The sequence below is a fragment of the Columba livia genome, chromosome 12, assembly GCF_036013475.1.
Source record: "Columba livia isolate bColLiv1 breed racing homer chromosome 12, bColLiv1.pat.W.v2, whole genome shotgun sequence".
In the NCBI taxonomy this organism is placed as follows: Eukaryota; Metazoa; Chordata; class Aves; order Columbiformes; family Columbidae; genus Columba; species Columba livia.
This window is the reverse complement of record NC_088613.1, coordinates 17,239,992-17,263,585: the sequence shown is the minus strand read 5'-3', so window position 1 is coordinate 17,263,585 and position 23,594 is coordinate 17,239,992. Positions and strand designations below refer to the sequence as shown.

Genomic DNA, 23,594 nt, shown 5'->3' with positions numbered 1-23,594 from the left:
GTCTGTTGATGTCATGCTGATTCTCTGCTAACTTTGTAAATTGTCATCCTGTGGCCTCACGACAGGAAGAATCAGTAGCAAGCAGGTGAGATGATCTATTCTGTGCAATGCGGTAGAACTACACTTGTGTGCCTAAGCCCAATTCAGACCAAATCTGTATTGCCAAGTGGTCGAGGAGGTATACAGACCTGTTTTGAATTAACATGAGACCTTGTAATTAATGAATACATCAGTGCTATGAAGAGAAATGTTTGTACTGAAAAAATATAGGTAATAATGCTATATTAAACTCCTCGTTACTTCCCATTGGCAAAATGGCACAGATAACCGAATGACTAAAAAGAAACACACATGCAGGCTGTGAGTATGGATCCATAAATTATCATTTATATTACCATAAAAACTCATTTAAATTTCAGAATATTTTTAAAATCAGTACTCACCCTTTGATTGCTATATTTTTTTTTTAGTGTTCAGAATAAATAAAAGGAAATTAACTTACGGGTTGAGACATGAGACACATTCCAGCTGCAAGGGCAATTAAAATGCTGGATACCAAAGGGTGAGATGTTGATGAAGACAGACTTTGAAAGGCTGATAGCATCTGTTAATGAAAATTCTCAGAGGCAAAAGATTTGTTTGCTTAGGTAGCTTGAGATACAGAAAGTGGAGATAAAGGTTAGGGAGAGGAATAAATATTTTTCTAACATGATTGACTGAAGGTCAAATAGAATAATTTTACTATGTTTGAGGACAATTCAACTAGAATAATTTCTTTTCCAAGACATTTATCTGAGGTGAACCCAGTGCTTTTTTGGTGATTAATATGTATTTCAATTCATAGTTTGATTACCATAATCTCCTGTGATTGTTTCTTCAAAGGAATAATATTTATCATTTCTTAGACTCAGCAGTTCCAGACATGTATTTAAGAGAAGGCAGTCAGCAATAGCTTTGCATGCCCATGCTAAAAAACCCTGTGCATATCACAGCAAAGAATTAACTTGTGTTATCAATAATTTTAAGTTTGCAGCATATAGCAAAATTACATTTTTAGCTGTTTAGATGAATGCAGTGAAACATGAGGCCAAGTTCTAGCTATTTTCAAAATCCTCTGCTGTTGATTTATCAGGTGGCTTTTCGCTTTCTGTTTTCTCCAAGTCGTGCAACAGGCTGACTAGCTCCTCAAAGTCAGTATTGTCAACAAAAGATGAGCTGAATTCACCACATCTTGCAATATCTGCGCATACTGTGATTTCACTTTGCAGACTGGCTTCATGAGGAATGTGCTACAGTTGTTTTGCAGACAAGTTAGGCTTTTCCAGCCTGATAATTGCCAACTCTGTGATTCCTAATTAGAATTTTTTCGCTGAGATAAATATGTAAACACAATTAGATATGTATTTTTAACGTGCAGTAATTAGCCTCATCAGTTGAGTGCTAGTCAACACGTTGGGATTTTTGTTCTTTTTTAGTTTCTCAATTGCAGGTAAGAGTTGTGAGTGATACCTACATGATAATGCCTTACACAACTTCATGTCTGTATTTTCTTCCGTTGATTTCCGTGCATGTTGCAAACGCAGAAAGATTACATGGCATCCATCTGATGACTATAAAGAGAACCTAAGAGACTGTCGTCCAAATGTACCTGAAGTTAAGGACAGACTAAGGCCAAAGCATCTCACTTAGGCTTCACTGTGGTCAACTTCATGGCGTCTGACATCAAGAGGATTGTGGCTGAGATATTTTTTTATCCGTGGTGGTTTCTTCAGTGACCAATGCACAGGGTAATGAAAAAACCCAGCTTTGGTGGTCTGAAATAAGTGGTTGGTAGTATCTGCGTATCTTGGTTTCTTCTTTTTTACCCAAAGAAACTTCTACTCTCATTATGTCATTCCTTTCAGCTGAAGGCTGGTTTGCTGCAAGCAGCAGAGCTTGGTGAGAACTCATTCAAGCTTGCACTGTACAAGAGCAGTACGTGAGGCTGCAAAATGTGTGGTCGTGGGAAAGGGGTGCCCAGGGGTGAAGAGAAGGGAGAGAAGCCACTACAGAAGGGCTGTGGTGGGGCACTGAGGTTATGTCGTTAGCTTCCCTATACCAGTGGCCAGCAGGACTGTACTCAGCAAATGCTTTATTGTGAATTTGCTAACATCGCTTGGAGAGTGTCCTTATTAGAGAATTCAGGGCACTCGGGGAAATGGATGTTGGGCAGGAATATCATTGGAATTGAATTCCCTCTGTATGTGTGACAGGGCTGTACTGACTGCATAGTTTTAGGGTTTTGGCTCTGCTGGACAGAGGCAAAGCCCTGGACTCAGTGTAGAGATCAACAGATGAAATCTCTCTGTACTTAAGTGGTTTAATTATTTTTTTATTCAGAACACCTAAAGCTTGGAAGTTATTTATTTTTAATACTAGTGTAGTTTTACCATTTTTCCATTTGCATGGAAAAAAATGTTTTCCTTTTTGGAGGGCTTTTCATTACCCCCAGGGCCCATGTCTTCCAGATCTCAGCATCCTCTGGTGACAGACTGCCCTCACCACTGCCTCTGTCAGCTTTCTGATAACGTCAGAATCAAGAGTTCTTGGTAATAAGTACACGGAGGATACCCTACAGCCCATGCCCACTGGACAACACTATGCTCTTCACCTTCTGTCGCTTCTCAAAATACATTATTCCTTTCTCTGATTTTCTGTGCTAGTTCTTCCATCTTCTCTGCACAAGTGTTTACCTGTTACATTTTCCTCAAGCTGAACATACTCTGACTTCAAAATGTTCCCATCTCATCTGTTTTCTGTTACCCTTCTGCATCCAGAAACTATAATTGCTCGATTATTATTCCCTTGGACATATTTAAGTAAAGATTTGCATAGCAAAGCTAAAACTACAACACAGCTCTTTTGATAGACTTTGGATCATATTGGTGTATTGGGGTCTGTTATACACCAGGAGATTTGCCCACATCATTGTGAAAGTCATATGTAAAAGTCCCCTTACAGAGGTGACAGCATTGCTTACAGCATCTTTTTGTCTGCCCTTGGTTATTGTACTGTTCAGTCCCTTACTACATTACTCTCATTTTACACTGGCACAGCTTCATTCAAAAACACTGGAGTTGCAATGACCTAAAGCTTGAGTAAAATGAGTAAGTCAGACGCAAGGTTGTTAGGAAAGAACAGATGAAGATAAAATGCATTCAGAAAGAGCTATTAAAAAAAATGTCTTGCATTCAGCAGATCTGAATTCCTGCATGTTTAGTTGTATCCCATCCCAAACAAATAGCAAATGTGAACCAGATGCTTCCTGTAAATTCTCCTTTAGAGCTCGGCCAGTTCACATTCACATAACTAAGCTGACATATATATTTATGTAGATTTATTTGTTTATGTATGGCAGGTTGCAATAATGCAACTAGAAGTTTACTGAATAGAAAAAGCAGAAGAAAAAAACTTCAGACTGTGTTTGTTACTTGATCTAGAAGGTTGTTTGCTATCAGAATAGCGGAGTGTAACACTTTGCCTATGTTACCAAATAGAAGTGATCAGGTCAAAAACAGGTGGAATGCAGGTATTCTACTTCTATTTAATAATCTGAACTCATATGTGTTGAACCGAAAGAGCACTCCAGTGTAGTAGTCATTTGCCACATCTCTTACTTGTGACTACTTTAGTAGCTTATTCCTTGCTTCATCCCCTACTCTAAAATTGTTAAGCAGCCGTAGGTTGTGCAAAGCATAGTTGCCTAACTGACACATTTGGATTTCGAATGATGAGTGTTTTGTGTTGACTAGTTGTTTTTACTCACACCTAACATGTTGATCTGTTTGCTTTTAAATCAGTGCTAGGCTCAGTGCCAAACACACAGAATATTCAAGTATATCTCAACTTACAGACCTCTAGTACACTTGAAATGTAAGCTGGCATCATACAATTTGTATCTGTCTTGGGGAAGCACTTGCCTTGATGGCCTCCTTTCTGGTGAGTTCATCGTGCCCTTGTCAAACGCAACTCCAGACCTAAATCCTTGAAGTTCATTCGGGAGCCAGAATCTTAGTTCTTTGTATCATGTGCCAGGTACATAGTTCAAAACACAAGTATTCAGATCAGCACTAATGTTCATTCAGCTGACACAAACATGCTCCATGCCGGGAAAATATACCCCTCAAAGAACTGTGGTACTCAGCAAGGCAAAAGAAAGAGGGACTGCAAGCAAATGCACTTTCATTTCAAATAGGAGACTAAGGTCCAAGATCTTATCAGGAACATACTGGAAAAAAATTACCTGCTTCCATAAATCACTTTTTTCCTGAAAGTACTTTGGTGCAAATTGTGAGGGCTCACGTGATGCTGCAGATGTTGCTGTGTGGTCTTTTACTCCTGACACATTAATGATCGCTCTTATTCAAGTGAGTTAAGTTCAGTGATATAGTGCGTAGAATTTCATCTGGCTGAGCAAACTACTCAGATGAATTTTGCTTATGTGAATGTGAGGAAAGTTTCATGAGCTTTCATAGATGCAAAAGAGTGAAATGTCCGCTTCACCTGTGTTAGCAGGGTCAGTGAGAGATGCTTGTATCAAAGGGATGATTTGAACTGCTGAGATACAGGCTTCACTTCCCTGGCAGAACTGTGAAAATACTGGGAGAATTTGTGCCTTAGTTCAGCTGCAGGGAACTGCCTGGAATGTAATCGAGTCTGGGTTGCTTAAAGTACAGAGATAGCATTGCAACAAGTAATATTTTTCCTACTTTGAGAGAAATTTATGTAATAATTTCCCTCTTTGCAACCTTCGGTCAGCAAAACTCAAAATATTTGCTTCAGCTCACTGACTAGTAAGCTGGGCACATGTTATTTTCTAGTTTTATTGCCATAGATTGCTCCAGCCCAATCATTTTGCAGACTCTTTAGATGAGGTTTGGCTCTTTGAAATCATCAATATTTTAAAAGACAATGACACATTTGAATATGAAGGCAAAGATTGTCTAAACTCTTAATAGGTGCAGATCAGCTCGACTTCTGTGCTTGATTCAAAGATCACAGGAGCAACGCCTCCCTAGTACCAAAATATAATACAGGTTTGCTACGTGACCTGGCAAGTGTGGACATGACCATGGTGTGACCAGACATATCTGTGACCCAGTAGTGCCCGCCTGTTAATGACATTGTGCAGTGCAGAGGAGACAGCCCCAGCAGCAGCGCTTCCAGAGGAGCGTGTGCCTTCCATCCTGCTGCTTTTGCACATCCAGGGTATTACTAAGAAAAAAAGAGGATGAAAGATCAGAGTGGGGCCTGGATGATTTTTTTTCCTGTTGTCTGTATTTGTGTTAATGACTGTAGAATGAACCACCTCTGAATTTTAGCAATGGTGTTACGAACCTGATGCGAGTTCATCTCATAGCCGTAGTCTTCTAAGAGGGTATTGTTTTTCTTATCTAATATTTTTTGGCTTTATCAGTTGAAGCAGTATAAACTGGCAACGGTATTAATGAAAGCCTTTTGTTGTGGTTTAGTCCCAGCCGACAGCAGCGATTCCCCAAGCAGCCAGCCCCTTCCCCAGCCAGCTCCCCCAGTTTTGTATTGAGGACAACATCCTATGTGTGGAATATGCCTGTGACCAGTTTAGCTGTCCCGGCTGTGTCCCCTCCCAGCTTCCTGTGAAAATTAACTCCATCCCAGCCAAACCAGCGCATTTGTCCTGCATGGCTTCTTCACAGACCTGGGGTGACTTATCAGTCCTTCAGTCTTTCAGGACAGATCTGATGCAGAACATAAGAAGCTACCAAACAGAGGTGGTTACCATGGCTGGCTGGTTTCCTTTGGGGTGAGTCAGATGGGGGTTCAGCACCTTGGGGTGCTCAGGGGAAACATCTCTTGTGAAGCATTCACATGGTGTCCATACTGGAGGGTAGAGAATAGGAAAACTCACTGTATGGGTCTGGTGACTGATGTGCACAAAATAAGGAAAATGCTTTCCCCATTCATTAACCGGGCTGCACACCCAAACTGTCACAGCTTGCATTATTATGCTAAGAAGAAAGAAAAGTTCACATTTAAAGATAAAATGGTCCTTTTATTTACACAGTCACACTGCTTATGTAACAACTCTCTTCATAGTAAAGTACAGCTGGAACCTGGAACATGTTGTTTACAGAAATATCACATAATGGGTAACAATGCAAAATGTCATAAATGGTGCTGAAGGCAATAGAGAGCGAGCTTGGGGGTTGGGAACAGTGAACATGCGTTTGCAAGGATGCGGGAGTTCAGCCTCCCTGAAGGCAGGGGGTTGGAACCGTGCTTTTGTAAAGTGAGGGGAATGGGCTCTGTGAAGCTTGTCAGAGGACCAGCCTAACGAGCCAGGAAGGACAAACAGTTCTTGTCAGTGAGGACAGGAGAAGGGGGTGGCCTTGCACAGCCTGAGCCATGGGGAGGGTTTCAAGAACTGAGAAGGGCAGAGGGGACTGTGACTGTAAAGGCTTGGTGTGATGAGGAGAAAGAGGAGGTAGAGATGACAGAGGTTAGGAAGCTCTCTGTAGCTTTTTCACACTCAGATTACCATATTTTCATGCATTGGAGAAAGGCTGCTGAGTAACCTTACTCTTCTTTTTCTTGGAATGGTAGCCACTGACTAATACACAAACATGCAAAACACACTCACACCCACATAAACATGCAATTGCACAAAATGAGGAAAATTGCCCAGCTTTCTTCTGAGATGTTAAAGGTTTGACAAGGCAAGCTCTGACTCAAACAGTATTAACTGAACTTGGCTGCATGAGAGTCAACCAGTGGCATCTGTTCTCCAACATGTTCGTGTTCTTACTTCTTTGAGACAATTTGTAAGTTTTGTATATGTTATTAGCAAAAAATAGAGCTATAGTGTTGGCTTTTTTTTTTTTAATGTGACAAATTTTTCATAATTTGTTGAACAATTTTGTTTGATTTGGAGTCAAAAAAATAGATTTACAGACTCATAGATCCATACTTAGACATGAATGATGAAACAAAGTTGTAAATATTCATTACTTAGTAGAATCATATTTTTTAAAAAGCACATCTTTGTACACAAAGCATTTGTAAATCCCCATTAGTGGTATTTATGTTCCCACATCAAAATTCCTCGTCTGCAGCCAACCAAATATCTGAGGCTTAGATCTTCCTCCTACATGCAATGAAATCACAATGCTGTCACAGACATCACAGCCATTTTTGTAAAATATGATGTTAAGGAAGACTGATTTCATTGTACTATACATATGTAAATTCCTCCCTTTCAATAGTCCCAGGGGAAAGAAGATGCCAGAAAGAGTTCCCAACCAGTGTACATATTAATTGTTACCACCTTTCATGGGATAGTAAGTGCATTCACACAAGGAAAAGCATTAAGCATCAAGGGGAAGTGAGGGCACTTGAGTGAGACTTAAGGAAGTCACATGGTTAATTATAATAACCTAACTGCAATCTAGAAAATCACACTCTCCCCTCGTTTGTGTCTGTAATGAGATAACGATGCAGCTCCTCAGGCTTCAGCCAGGTTTGCAGCAGACTACAGAACGTCAGGCTGCAGCGCAAGCTCCTTGTTACCGGTTTGCCCCTAGAATGATATCTGAGTTCAGAACAGCTATTGGCTTAATTCAAAGCAGTGAACATGTTGTTCCTCTGCAGCTCCAGCTCATTTCAGAATTGTAGGGGACTGGCTGTCACGGAGCACAATTAATTGATTGTTGATCCTGTATGGTTATGTGTTTGTGTATGTGAAGACATTCTGAGCTTCTGAAATCTGGCTGTGGATAAAAAATCCACAGTATGACTAAATGATTGGACTGAATGTTTTGCAAATAAATTGTCTGGACAGGAACACAGCTCACATGAATGCTTCTGTAGAAAGAAACTGTGCTGGAAACCACTGTGTGTGCTTGAAGTAGATAACCTCTCTCTGTGACTGGCATCTGCCCAGATCTGAAACAATTAGAACCATGCAAAACAAGTAATTCACCAAATTCCCAGTTGCATACTGCAATAAAGGGATGCAGATCAATTTCTGATGACTCCTACATAGCGTGACTTGAAGGAGATCACCCTTCCCAGTTTCGCCACCTTTTGCTTGGACACTGGAGTCTTCTCTGTTGCCCAGGCATGGCTGTCCACAAGAGGTGAAATGCTGTTTGCTTCTATAATTTCCCACTGTGCAATCTTTGGTCATTCTGTACCACTTCTTTCCTCTCTTGAGGCTGCTAATGAGTTGATACTGCCTTAATGAAAGCATTGAAGGTATGGTTAATACTGCTAGACTCCATATTTAAAAATATTTTTTGAAATCAAAGTGAGTATCAGTAAAATATTCCCCTGTGGTTCGTGGCTCCAATAACCAGTACAATGACTTAATTGGAATTCTTGTGCAGTGCCTGGATCTTTGCCAGGTAATGACCCATTGCTGCAGTCTGCGCAGGCAAATTGCCCCTTCTGTCCGGCTCTTCAAGCTGATGGACTTCTGCCCAAGTAATGGCTGCAGGCTCCTGTTCTCAGCTGGCACGGACCCCAGCACCACCATAAACATCCCTGGGAGGATCATAATATGATATATTGGACAGACCCTGATACGCCTCACAGTAATATACCGCTGAGCAATTCTGCTGAAGTCAGTGGCTTTGGCAGTGGCACGGCTGAGAGGAGAAACTGGTTCCTGCACGGTTGCTTTCTCAAGTAATCAAGCATTTGCAGGCTATTGGCCAATATGTGTCCCTTTAGATGATGCAAATTTTTGTGAACCCTTTGTCAGCCATTCAAAATAGTTTTTATTTTCTTTCTGTTCTTAAACGCTTGCATTGTCTCTTCCCCCTACAGGATTTTCCATTCTTCAGGCAATTATGGAAGCAGCAGTACAGAACAACTGGCAAGTGACAGCCAGATCTGTAGGAAGCATAAAGGATGTTCAAGAGTTCAGAAGAATTATAGAGGAGATGGACAGGCGGCAAGAAAAAAGATACTTAATTGACTGTGAAGTAGAGAGAATCAACACCATTTTGGAACAGGTATACACTTTTCAGAAATTGTGGTCTAGCTGTGACAGACATCGTTAATGTTTCCAGAACTTTCTGTTGCTAGAAATTAATTAAATATCTATTGAGATATGAGTCTCAACAACTGGCTGGTTATCTACTAAAGCTGAAATGCCTCAGTGATGCTCATAGTTGGTGGCAGCGCTTACATGTGATCTACAAGGAAATGTCTCTGTGATATTTTTTCCCAAATGTTAATAATGAATTATTTTTAAGTAGGTTAAGAACCTAAAACCTTAGATGCCAGAGAAACATTACTGACATCAGGGCTACTTGTAGAGATTGCAAGAAAGCTGCAGTTTGTTCAGTGGAACATGTAACAAGAAATAAAAAGCCAGTGAAGTAGTTTTGAGTTGTATTAAAAAATTCCTGAATGGAAATATTGCTAATGAAACATTCAGTTGGTAGTCCAAACAGCTCATTAGCACTTTTTGGTATATAAAGCCCTTCCCTCTGCACAGCCAGTGACAGGTTTAAATTGTGGGTGATAGTCTAAACACCTTTATTGGGGAAGATGCACTTTTTGGTGACTGTTTTGCTGTCGCATGGTCTTCCCAGGGTTTGCTCTGTCTCGGAGGAGCGGCTGTCCCCCCGGCTGTCCCCAGCAGCTGCCCTGGACGCCTGTGCCGCTGGCTGCGCTATGTAGCGTGCTTGGAGAGGCACAGGGACAGACAGACATCACAAGGGGCAGAGGCAGGACAGGCCCTTGCCGCCTGCACTCACAGCAGAGCTGGCGTTGGTGTGGAACTAAGTCCATGCTGCTTCTGTATTCACAGGCATGTGGGAATTCACTTGCATTAAGACTGAAAAAAACCCCTATTATTGCCACTTCATAAATTTAACCGTGAATTTATAGTATGGAATAGATGAAAAGTAACGTTTCAATTTCATGAAGCATTAGCATATCTGTTAGAAATGTAAACTAGTAGCAAGCTGACCTCACTGCCATAAACCCTGGGGAATGCAACAGCTATATTCCCTGGGTTCCTTCACCAAAGACTGGGGTGCTGCCAAGCCTTGAGGAGTGTCCTGGGGCCAGTCTGCGGGGACGGGGTGGTGTTCACGGCCGGGCCCCACAGCTGCGGGTCGCATAGGACAGCAGGAAGGACAAAGATGCCCAACAGGACACAGCACAGGCCAGTGCTGCTCCGCGACTCTGACAGCCAGTGTGGCTGTCACACCCATACATAGCGTTGCGTTTTGCACTGTGTTTGTAGTCAATATGGTGAGTACTCTTTTTAGGGAAATTCGTACAGCAAAGTGCGAGAAACTATGGTTTTTTTGTTCCATTTGCTCGTGTTCTCACAGAAGATGCGAAACACCATACCACAGCCCACTCTCCTGAAAATGATGCAGGAGACCACGCCTGAGCCGAGCTTAAATAACCGTTTGGGCCCACTCTCAGCTGGGGAACAGGCCTTTTGTTTGATCTTTCTCACTCCGTTTACATTTCGTTCTCTCTTTTTCTTACATTGTACAAGTGAGAGAAAAAAATAATCAAACCATTCCAGTGCCTAAAATGAAAGCTATATACCAAGCAAACTGTATAGCAAAAAAACAGTGGTCTCTTTTCTTCTCCAAGCATTCTAAATTCAAACCTGCTGAAGTTGTCATTTTATTAAACGTTTGATTCAGCTTTCTATCAATGTGATTAGCATCTGTGTAACTAAAGATTTGGTACTGGGGCCTCTGAGTTTCCCCAAACTCTACAGTACTCATTTTTATTGTCATTACTGTACATAGCTCATCTCTGTACTGTTAAATTACTTTTTCTGTATTATGCCCACTGTCCCTCTTTTGAACTTTATTTACACAAAACTGTGATATTTCTGTGAAATCTTTATCCTAAATTATCTCAAAGATTTCTAAAAGATCTTAAAATTTTCTTGCAGTTGGATTTTAGGACGGTGTCAACCAGTGTTACCCATCAGTTGAACACTGTCAGTCCATTGTTTTGCTACCAAACCCTGCAGACATTTTCACCCATAAATACTATGTCATATATAGCATAGTATAATCGTGTCTGTTTAGCAGTCTAACAAAAGCAGTCTGATTATGCAGCACTTTTTTATGCATATTCTATTTATTTTACTGGGACCATTCACTTGACAAAGAATTGCCCCAGCAGATCCCAGGCTGGTGCCCCTGATGCTAAAAATATCTTCTAGCAACATTTTCTAGAGTTCTTTTAATCTGATACTGAAAACCAATGGCTTAGGTTTCTGCAAAGAAAATCAGTAGCGTTTGACCCCTGACAATTATTGGGTTTTGGCTTTTCTTCCATCTCTTCTGCTTACCTTGTTATCTTCTCATAAAGTAGTTTAAAAATCTAACAAATACATGTACTACGTAAATCCATCCAGCCAGTTTGCTCAAGGGAGTGGAGAGTTGTCTTCTGTATAGCCAACTGTGTTTGCTGATAGCATCCCATTGAGGGGAAGGATAACTCTGGATTTGCATATTTCAAATCTAGCGTTTTATTGCAGTTTAAAAAGTCAAACTGGCGCTTTGTTTGGAGTCTAGGAGGTCTGCTCAGCTCTGAGGCGGTGACATCTGAGCACACTAGCAGCACACAGACTGCACAACTGCAGGTGGCTTTGAAGAGCTTTCTTCCCAAGCAAAGGAAAGCCAAGGCTCTGCCTGTTATGGCAGAGCACTGCTGGACAAACTCTGTCCCACCAAGGGCTGCTCTAGGCTGCCCCAGCCCAGCTGCCTTTCCATCCCTCTCCCTTTTTGGCCTCCTCAGGGGCACATCTTCAAAGGTCAGTCCTCCCATTACCTTCTGGAAGTGATGCCTCCCTCCAGAGAGGGGCTTTACTCTGGTCACTGGGGGGATGTCATTTTCTCAGGGAAAACAGGAGTGTTTGCCAGTGACCCTGGCTTTCAGAAGCTTAAATAGGACTTATTCAAGAGCAAAAGTCATAGCAGAAATAAACAGACTGTAAACCACTAAACAGTCTACACACGTGCTGAGTTTGCTATCAGACTTTTGGGCTCTTGGCCAGGCCATTCGACAAGCTTGTCAGTTCTCTGCTCCAGAAACCACATATCATGGCTTCGTGTCAGTGCTAGGATTAAATAAGAGTGACCTCTTCTCCTGTGTCAGTCTGGTCAGTGTGTGCAGTTCTCTTTCTTTGGTGCTTTTTTCAACCAGTTCAAACCAGGATATACGTCTCTTCCGAAGGTGTAGGCTTCCTTAAAGACAATTGGGCATCTGAGGATTTTCTTCAGAGACTTCAGGTCCTGCTGGAATATTCTGTACCTTCCTCCAGTGATGTTAAGACATGTGAGTCAGTGACCTTGAGTATTCCATATGGCTTCAACATCTGGCACATCTGAATGTCTCTGTATTTCCAAGATCTGAAACCTGTCATGTGGAGTACTTCTCTTCTCAGGGCTGGCTGACACCCAAGGAGGGATCTCTCCCAGCTGTCTCCCCCTGGTGTGTAAATGTAGGGTAGGGAAAAGAGTTCACCTCAGCTCCTGCTCTGCCTGGGTAACCTGTTTTGTGCCAGGTTTCATTCTGCAGCGCATCTGGTTTCATTCCCCTTCCAAAGAATCTTGTGATAGGGCCCATATTGTGTCCTAGAGGTGGATACCCTGCCCAAATCACCTCTGGCTCTTCAGCTGCAGCATAAGGGGAAGCAGATTAATAGTCATTCTGTACATTAGCATCTGTTTGTTCCCTTGTCCTGTAGTTCTATAACCATTGAGCATGTGGATCCATATCCCTTCTTCTACAAAAAAACTATATGCAATTTAATCATCTAGTGGCCTCTCAAGCATACAGATAGCAACACTTACATCATGCAAAATTCATAAGCTCCCCACACTTCTTGTCCCTTGACGCTAAAATATTCCAGTATTCCTTCACAGATAGATATAAAATGTTGTTCTCATAAACAGAAGAACATTTTCTTCTGAGAACTAACAGTAAGCTTTAGCTTGTTCAACTGTGTATTTAGAGACATGATTTTGAGTCAAGAAATATGTTTTTCTTATTCCCAAGATAACAAGCTGTATTTCAGACTAGACTGGCTTTGTGTCCATTTAGAAGAAAACCTCCTGAGGGAAAATAAGGAGGAAGAAACTCCATTCAGGATCAAAATGGTGAAACTTTACAAAAGACCTGTTTATTCCAGAGACTGCATGCTTTTATCAAAAGGACACTATCTCCAAACGTAGTCATAAAGGTTAGGCTGAAAGGCAATCTCTGTACTGAGGGGAGGCATCTCACAAAGCAGAAGCAATATTACAGCAGAGAATGCAGTCTTCAGAATTTTACAATGACAGTCAAACTGTCAAAGAAGACTTGAATTAAAGTGTCTGCAGGATTAAGAAGGGTAATCTGATCGACTGAACTCTGTCCAGTGCAAGCACTGACTATGACTTGACCTTTAAGTCTGAAATTTTGAGATTAGGAAGATGTTCCGTGGGTTTTCAGGACGGCCACAGCTGCATCCCTCTGAAGAGCTGCTCTTGTCTCACAGTGTGCTCACGGCACAACAGCTTTCACATTTGGAATGTCATAATAACAAATATGAAACTGCAGTGTTTGGTTTACCAATAGTCATTAAAAACAACAGCAGAAAGGAAGAATGTAAGTGAAAAAATCAATGCCGCTTTCATGGAAGCTTGCTGGTTTATGTGTTACATTATAAACACTCTGGTGTGGGTTTGTCCGTGTTCTTTGTAGCAATTAAAAATATAATAACCGCCTGTAAACACAGTGGGACACTTGAAGGAGGAGCAGAGTTACGGTAGCTTCAGCTTCTGCCTTGCTTGTGAAGCCCAGAGATGCCGTGTCCTCCCAGCCTCGGTGCCGCGGCCGTGTCACCGCGCGGCGTTGTCCCCGGCGCAGAGCTGTGCAGAGCGGAGCAGCCGTGGCCCCAGGAGAGTATCGGACATATGCAGCGCTGTGTAACGTCACTGAGAGACTGATAGAGTCCGGTTTTATGTTTCCAGTGAACTAGAAACTTAAGGACATTTCTTCATTAGGTGCCTGTGAGTGTTGTTGAAAGCAGGATCTAAGGCAGTGTGAAAGATCACTTCTTTCCCTTCACATGCAGGGAGTCTGGGCAGCTCGTGGGTTCGTATGGGTGTGTGGGGAGGACAAGGGAATTACTTGGGTCCATCACCCTCAGGACTGCAGCTAACGGAAGGTTAGTAAAAATGGGTATATGTCAAAAGCAACAGCTGTATCTGCCTTAAAGGGCCTGCTCCTATCAGCTCTGAAACGAATTAAGGGCCAAAGATAGATTGCAAAGCAGAAACAAATAACATGTTGGGTTAATCTGCCCCACATACAGCACATTTCGCAGAGACCTGAGGAGAGAATTTCTAGCATGTAAATAGTAGTGCCTCTCCCAAGCCATCATCCAGACTCCATAAAGAAAGGCAGGTTCCAAATGACGGGAATTTAACAGAGTATTAGTCATCCTGCAGAATGGCTGAGGTAATGGCACACAAAGCTTAAAAGTGTTCAAAAGACATTAAAGCCGAGTTTTAAATGTATCTGATCAGTAATAGTAATAATTAATACAGAATGCCTCACCGTAAATGTGCAAGCTGCTGTATGGAGAAGACCGGTGCCAAGCAGCTCTGGTTTCTTATGCCAGAGGCATATGAACCTGAAGTCACCATTAGAGTTTTTATTTTTCCACGATAGTAGCAATTACTCGTTTTATGCTAATTCATGGGATATGAATGCACACACCAATGCACACACATGCATCTGCTTCAGATATTTTGCATATTTTTACCACAGCATTTGTAGTATGCTTTTATGCAGTTACAGGCATATTTATGTGGCAACCTCTGCATTGCCATTAAATGTACAGAGAACCAAAATGTGTTCTCAGTTATGCTGCTACAAGGAGTCAACCATTACCCTCAGCATTATCCTGGAGACAATATTTAAATTGATACCACTGTGCTCATAGAGAGACCGTATTTGCTTTCAACCTCGGTTAATAGGTAGTTGTAAAAGCACAATTTGCCGCATAGTTTGCTTTTGCAGCTTTTCAGTGCACAGAATTTGTGGATGTGTGTTTGCCCTTAGAAAGCCCTCTGGGGGTCCCACTCATTATTTAGCCTGTATCCACATAGCGTGGGCTGCTTCCGCAGCTGGCACTGATTGCTGCCCTTGTTGACAGTCGAAAAGTTGAGCCTGAGCCTGAGGCCCGTTGGCGATAACCTCTTGCTCCTGCATGTGATGTACTTTGGAAGCAAATGCACACGCTGATGCTTCTCATGCTGTACCTGGACTGTGGGGAGAGGATTTGGTCTTTTGTTTGGTGTAGTGGTATTTCTCAAAAACAACACTCACAAGAAACCTTTTAAAGATACAGAGCATCTGGGGGAAAGGGAGAGCTGCCTGGGATTTGCTCAACATGTGATCTCCCGAGGCTTTTTTTGTCCATCTCCCCATCCCTCATAGCTCTGGGAATCTTTTTCACCTCTTCTAAGCCCCTGTATAGAAGTTGCTTTGTTACAGTCCTAGCATTTAATGTGGTTCTTTCTTCTCCATATAAAGGATAAACCCTTTCATCTTTGCAGACATTACCTTAATTTCTGCATCTGTCTCTCAAATAGTTTAATGCTTGAAATTCTGCTTCTAACCAAAGGCTTTCCTTAATTAGTTTCCAAGGCAACCATCTTGGCAACAATTCAGATGAGCCAACTGCGTGGAGAGGAAGGAAACACACTATCAAAATGAATAGTAATAGCACAATACCACTGTGCAAACAGGCGTTGTACATCACCAGAGACAGCGTGATAGTTCTGCTGGCTCATAAGTTCATTTACAAGGGAAGAAGTCCTAACTCAGTGAAAGAAAAGCCGCACAAGAGCATATGTCTTTTTTTCACAGCTGACTAAGCCAGGATTAATGGCTTCGGTGTGATATGAATCACATGTCCGGGGGTGGAAGAGAACCAGTGGTGCTTTTCAGGCCCCCTCATGCACCAGGATGTTCCCAAGTGCATTTGGTAGAGCACTGCTACAGTGCGGTTCAAATAGCAAGATTTTCCGAGTGGGGACCACCCCACTGGGCTTCTTTAGCCCAGATGCTGGTGATGTAGTATAGAAGATACAGCCTTGCAGAGGGAAGTCCCTAAATATGAGGTCCCCAGGTGTGGTCCAGAGCTAGGGTGCGTTTGCTCTGGGCTGCAGTTGGCTTGAATTTGGCCATAGTATGGCAAAGTACCACCCCTGTGCAAATCACTCACTGCGGGTGATTATACATTCATACGTGATTTCTTTCTCTTATTCCAGTGCAGTTCCACCAGCCTCTGTGGAGCAGATGAAAGCTACCAGGGGTAGCTGGGCTAAATTTATAAAGAATCATACCCCATAAGTCATCAACTAAACCTCAAACTCATCCCACAGTATTCAACCAGTATGGTGGAAAACAGCATAACAATTTGAGAGAAAGTTAGTGTTTCCAGTTTTAAAAAAGCCCGTGTTACTAAGTTCAATTTGTTTGTGTCACACCATGGGTGTGTGTGTATAGATATAATGGCGTATGTACTGCTGGAAGCTTGTTCTTCCAAAACGCATAATGAATAAAATTGTCAACAATATACATAGACCCTTAAACATACCCCAAGTATCTTCTGTCCTGGGAGAATGCATGTAAAGGACCAGAAAGGAAAAATATTGCTGCAACTTTATTACCTCATATGAGTAAAACGGCCTCCCTGCTGCATAGACTAAGTCTAGTAAAAATAAATTAACTGTTTGTAATCTCTTTTGGTTCATGGTTTGTGCACCAAGTTATATGGGGAATATTGCATACTGCTGTTTATAGTGAAGCAGAATAAACCTTTCAAACTCCTTCAAAGCACTGAGAACAGCAAATTGAACGCAGTTCTAGTCACAGTAAAATTCCGTTTGTAATAAAAAGCATAAGAAGATGTAACCTTGTTTTTCCTAAAGGAGGTTGCACTGGTTTTGGTTTTTTGTTTTTTGTTTTTTATTTCATATGGCGTTTGAAAAGGAAAGGAAATGTTCTAAAGAAGGAAAAAAAAGAAAAAGAATGCTACTATTCAGTGGGTTTGGGTCTGCTTGAAGGCAGCACTCTGCAGTGCTAAACCCCTTCCAAAACATTCTCATGTGAGCATTGGGACTGAATTACTGCGACACTTCTGGGTTATATCTAAATAACAGTTTGAAGTGATCCTGACATGCAGTAATGGTTTATATAAGCAGAATTCTGTTTCCAATTACTCTTGTTCAATTTCAGGGAATAATACTGGGATTTTACTCTGACATGGTGATGGGAGGTGTGGAGAAAATGGGAAACTTATGTATTTTCAAAATTAAAACTATGTGCCTCAGTTTACCTGATTTCTTCCTCCAATGAATAAACATCCTTTTATATTTTGGCAGCTAACTCTGAAGGAGTTTCATTTTCCCTGTGGGTCACGGGAAGAAGAAATGAGCATTGTTTATGTTGGTGTGTGATTGCAAGAGTGTACTCTGAAGAGCATTCAACATACAGTTTCACAGTATTGAAAGCCAGAAGGGACAGTTGGATATTATCTCCTGTGTCGCAGGGATGAGGCACACGATGCAAAGGTCACTGAGTAGCTGCTCATTAGTGATGCGGATATGCCTTCAAACTGTATGATAGTGCTGAAGCATTTGTAGTTCCAGCAGGTTTGGAGAAGGAAGAATAAATGGAAGACTACTATTATTAATAGTTTTTGTGAAAGTGACTTTAGGTGGTGTGGAACTTAGCAAAGGATGCTAGTGTGGAAGTCAGTTCTGATAATGCTGATTTTACTATACCAAGTGTGGACTTGTAGGTCTACAATGAGCATCCACAACTGCTGAGAAGCAAGGAGGTACCACGAGTAAAGATAGCACATGCCAAGTTGAAAATGGGGATGTTATTTATTGTTCTGGGGCCATGTTATCACAGAATCACAGAATCAACTGGGTTGGAAAAGACCTCAGAGATCATTGAGTTCCTGTGCACTCAAAACCACCTGCTTGAAGCATGTCCAACCCTCCTGGGCCCCCTTGTTTTTAAGCATTGTTTCCCAGGGTATGCTCTGAACTAGACTTCTGAATAGGCAAAAATCTGCCCTCCGGAAGTCCAGCATAGAGGTTTTGTTAATGGTTCTCCCTGCATCTCTGAGTATTGAAAATTCTATTATTTCATGGTCGCTATGCCCCAGGCGGCCTCCAACCACTACATCTCCCACCACCCCTTCTCTGTTTGTAAACAGTAGGTCTAGCGGGGTCTTGCCCCTGGTGGGCTCATTTACCAGCTGACAAAGGAAATTGTCCTCTATACACTCTAGGAACTTCCTAGACTGCCTCTTCTGTGCAGTATTGAGCTCCCAGCAGATATCCGGCAGGTTAAAGTCACCCACAAGAACAAGGGCCATCGATTTTGAGACATCTGCCAGCTGCTTGTAGAATAATTCATCTCCTTCATCGTCCTGGTTGGGCGGTCTATAACAGACACCCAGGAGGATGTCATCCTTGTTGGACCCTGATTCTGGTGCACAGGCACTCAACCTTGTCACTGCTGACCTCAAGTTTAACAGAGTCGAGTGACTCTCTAACATATAAAGCCACCCCTCCGCCTCTCCTACCCTGCCTATCTTTTCTGAAGAGCTTGTAGCCACACATAGCAGCACTCCAGTCATATGAGTCATCCCACCATGTTTCTGTGATGGCCACTATGTCATAGCTTTCCTGCTGCACGATGGCTTGCAGCTCCTCTTGTTTGTTGCGCATATTGCGTGCATTAGTGTACATGCACTTCAAGTGGGCTGCTGATTTCCCTCTTAATTCGGGCTTTCCATCCTTAGGCTGATCTTTGGAGAGCCCAGTTTCAATCCCTTCCCCCTTCAAACCTAGTTTAAAGCCCTCCTGATCAGCCCTGCCAACTTATGGGCTATAGTCCTGTTGCTCTCCCTAGAAGGATGAAGCCCATCTGATTTGAGGAGACTAAGTACCACAGAGCTTGCCCCATGGTCAAAAAACCCAAAATTTTGACAGTGACACCAATCATTAAGCCACCTGTTGATGAGATGGGCTTTTCTGCTCCTCTCTTTATTTAGCTCCTCATCCATCCCAGCTAGCACAGGAACTGAGGCAAATATCACTTGTGCTCCCATCCCATGAACTGACCGACCCAGTGCTTTAAAGTCTTTTTTAATTATCTTGGTACTTCTTCTGTTGATGTTCTCGCTGCCAGCTTGGACTATTAACAGGGGATAGTAGTCTGAGGGCTGAATCAGATCCAGAAGTCTTCTATTAATGTCCCTCACCCTGGCCCCAGGAAGGCAGCAGACCTCCCTGTGGGATGGGTCTGGGTGACATATAGGGCCCTCTGTTCCCCTCAGAAGGGAGTCGCCGACTACTTCCACTCTTCTTTTTTTTTTTCTTCTTACAGCTGCAGTTGTAATTCTTTTTGTTGATGAGGTCCATCCAGAGGGCTCTCCAGGTGGATCTTCTTGGCTGTCCTCTGCCTGATTTTCAGGGTCCAGGGCCTCATATCTATTTGTTACGGGCACCAAGGGTGGTGATGGGGTTCGAGAGAGGATTCTTTTACTTCTCTGATCAGGGACCTGTTTCCATTCCCCCCCGTCAATTAGATCTGCTGTATCCACCTTATGGCAGGAGGGACAAGGCTTTGCCATCTCCTGTTGCACACCCTTAGGAGTCAAAAGAGCCTGACCCCACCAGTCTATTTCTTCTTAACTCTCCCTAATGCTTCTTAGTCTCTCCACCTCTTCCTTAAGCTCCACCACTAGGCACAGTAAGTCATTGACCTGGTCACATCGTACACAGGTGCCTCCCATACCATTCTCTGGTACTAATGCCAGGCACAGACACTCTGCGCAACCAGAAGCCTGGGTGGCTGCATCCGTCTTGGCAGGTAGTGTCTGTGTAGACACACTCTTTGTATTAACGGCAGCAACAGCTTTCCTTTTTCTAGAAACCATTGCTACCCTTAGTTAAATTGGGGACAAGAAAACAAAATGAAACCCTGGACAAACTCACCTACAAGAGCTAGTTGTGTCCAGTCTACTTGCCCTGCCACACCCCAGTCTGTGTCACCAGCAACAAGTGAGAGGTCTAACAGCAAGGAGTGACAGAACCTGTGAGCCCTATGTAGGATAGGAGCTGGTTGCATTGTAGATTGAAGGAAATTTAACCATGAATGTTGCTAGGGAAGGGTGGTTGTGTGTCAGTGAAGAGCACGTGATGGTTACTGTGAAGCTCACCCGTCTGAGCTGGTCACATAAATTCCTGCTCTTTTGGGCTCTCTGGAGCAGCAGCGGTTCCTGTTTGTTCGCAGGTTAGCAAAGCCTCGTGCCTCTTCTCAGAGGTGGTGAAATGAGGCTTAAGCAGCAGAAGACAATTCTGGTGCTCAATATAGAAAGCTTATTGTGATTTGGAATTTCCTGTACACATGTGGGTTTTAGTTGATTTCTGTGAGATCTGAAGCCTCTCTGTAAAATTTCAGGTGAGCTTTGAACTTAAGATTTCACAGAGGCTTGAGGAAGTACTGGTACCTCTGTGACATTACCGTGGATGCAAAATCACTCCATTATGAATGTTTTTCAAGGGATATTTCTCAAAGCATTTACTACAACTGCATAGACAATTAAAATATAATCTCCTTCTTAAAATGACCTATGTATGGAAATCACTTGCTGCAGAGTAACGTTTAATTAAGTCATTTACTTCCGATAAATACAATTGCAAAAATTCCTCCAGAACACAACTGGATTTTTACTTTATTAGCCTCACTTAAGAAATCAAAAAATTCACTAACTAGAAATTTCTACAACACATCTCTTAAAGGAAGCTCTCTGGGAACAAGTATCTTCAGAATATCTTGGCAAAATTTAGGGGTGAAGGTCTCAGCCATTTTGGGTATCCCTTTCATATGCTACAAAGAGTTTTTGTTATGATTGTAACGACTGTCTGTATCTGATCTTGTTTGTAGTGAAATAACTTCCCAGGTTGAAGTTTTGATTCTTTTTAATGTGAAGGTCTTTGTATTGAAGGATGTGATTTGTGAAGGGAGATGTGGTCCTGAGAGATATAACACTGTTCTCATCTGTCTAAACAAAAAAGAGATTTTGCTACAAAGAAAAGTTTGTTTAATTAATTTTTTTCAGCTTAAAGAGTAAATAATTGTGATTATCAGTGTCTGCTACCAGGGATCATAAAACTCTTTGTCTCGATGTCCTCCAGGGTCTGACGTTTTGCAGTAGAATATGTCCTTTAACAATAACTGTGCCAACAGGTTCATTAATCTGACAATATTGCTAAGTCACACCAAGGAAAATGAATTTAGGAAAATTGTTCCAGGGCACAAAAAATTCACAGCAAACTTCACAGTGAAAGGAATTAGGAGAAAGTATCATGCCTTCAGAACCTCTCTTGCAGTTCGTAATTTTTTTTTTCCTAAGTAATTTCTGATGTAACCTTTTGTGCGCAAATTAAATGCATATTCCACTACACAATCAGAAAATGTCAGATTAGTTATGGAAAAATAAAGTTTAGCCATATGGAGGGAGAATGAAGTACAATTCAGCTTTGAGATGCTGCATTTAATTACCCTCTGAGGACTAACACGCACAACCGTCATCTATCTAAAGAGGGCAGGAAAGTGGAATTTCACTCTTGATGTGACCGTCATCCTGGAGAGAGGCAAGGGAGAGGAGGGCACAAGAAGGGGACCAGAGAGGGAAGAACCTTAATAAAATGCATCAGGGGCATCTCAGATCCCAGCTTCCACCGTGCATAGTTTCGTCCCCTTCTTCTAGGAGATTCCTGTTCTCTAGGAAATAATCTCCCATGAGAAATACATTGTAGAAGAGCCAAAAACTGTTTGAAGAATGTTTTATAAGCCAAAACAAATTGCCTTGATACTGTGCTATAGAGGAAAGTAGGAATTTGGTTATGAGGTGCAGTCACAACTGTACAAGGTGACAGTTGCATGGAAGTAAAATTCTTAGATCCATATACCTCGCAAAAATACAAAATCCAGCCAGTGGGACTGTGTATGGATTTGTGACATTCGCTAAAGGACATGAAGCCTCTGAAATGGTGGATGAATTCATCTCAACTGTATATGCAGTTATTTTTATCTGCAACAAGTAGTACGTGTGTAGAATCCTCATCTTAATATTTAATACATTCTTCATTTAATATTTAACTCAAATTTAATATAGTACTCATTCTTCATATAAATGAAATCATTGTTTACTGCATATTTTACAGCATCACAATCCCTGGTGGCCAGATTCCCATCCCGTTAATACTAAGCGAAGAAGTAAATTGGCTTCCCTGGGTTTGCAGTACAATTACAGTCGTGGGGGTTTGACCCTTTGTCTGAGAGAAGCCATTTGTACGGAGTGTGGAGGTGGCTTTGTTTCTGTGGAATTAAAGGCAGGACAAGTATCGCTGGCTTGGCTGTGACAGACCACCACCTGTTGTGATGTGTGCTTTGCCACCACAGAACTGCGGTTCCTTTGGAACCTCATACGTTGGTGCCAGTGGTGTTGGAGTGATGGAAAGAGACAAAAATCGTGACACCAAAAAAGCTTTTTTTCCTAAATTTACTCAGGGAAGATCAAGCTTTATATAGTGTTTATAATCCTCAAAAGGACCTCACTTTTTCTGCAGGAGCATGTGTGTGTATTGGAAAACGGGGGTGTTGACACTGCAAACATACATTATAATGGATCTACTGAGGTGAAAAGGGATCTTACTGTTACTCTGACATCTGGTAAGATGAGAAAAATCCTTTTCACATCTCAGGAGAGCTTTTATTTTCTATTCTCCTGCTATTTATCCTACACCTGTCTGGAAAATTTACATGACAAGGGTGAGCTGTGCAAAGTAAACATGGTGAGGGATGATTATGTATGGCTGTCAGATGCTGTTGCACCTTTGCCCACATGACGACACCGTATAAGGTGCCTGCACGGCTGTAAAGACCGCAGGGACCCTGAGAACTGAAGAGCAGGGGCTGCAAGGCCCATGGGTCTGCAGGGTCAGGGGCGGCTGGGGAGAGGACTCGGTTCTCCAGCCCAGGGGCTTCTTCAGTTCTTCCTTTCCTTGAGCAGTAGAAGCAGAGCCGAGATGCGATATTGCAGATGCCGCTGAAGTTAAGCTAAACATCCTTGCTGACATACTGACAGGAACTTTTTGAGCCTTGACTTTGGCTTTTATTGAACTAATTGGGCTGTCATCCTGATGCTCAGCTCCTCTCTTAAGTGTGTCCTGCAGACCAAATCGGGCAATGCCGTTCGTTCAATAGGGTCCTGCGTCACAGGGCACAACTTTTCAATCATTCAATCCAATTTCAGGTAGGAGCTGCTCAGATCTGAGGTAAGCTTTAAGTAATTCCATCCTCAGAACAGAAATGCCATCAATAGGGGTGGAAACTAGAAAACACCCGACATGATACCCAGGAGAGAAGACAGTGTGCTCCGCAATGATTTAGGCTTGCCAGACAATTGTTGCCATGCTTGAGACAGCAAGGGCTTGTTA

General features: G+C 42.3%; 1 protein-coding gene across 6 annotated transcripts in view; it reads left to right on the top strand.

Annotated features, from left to right (window-relative positions):
• GRIA3 (glutamate ionotropic receptor AMPA type subunit 3) overlaps positions 1-23,594 on the top strand; it is a 147,643-nt gene that overhangs the window by 56,121 nt on the left and 67,928 nt on the right. For all 6 annotated transcript variants that reach the window (XR_010475727.1, XM_065077975.1, XM_065077973.1 and 3 more), the window contains exon 4: positions 8,845-9,032. Coding sequence is in view for 5 of the 6 variants with exons in the window: in XM_065077975.1 (XP_064934047.1) it covers positions 8,845-9,032 (188 nt within the window). In the remaining variant the exon portion in view is untranslated. The remainder of the gene's footprint in view (positions 1-8,844; positions 9,033-23,594) is intronic.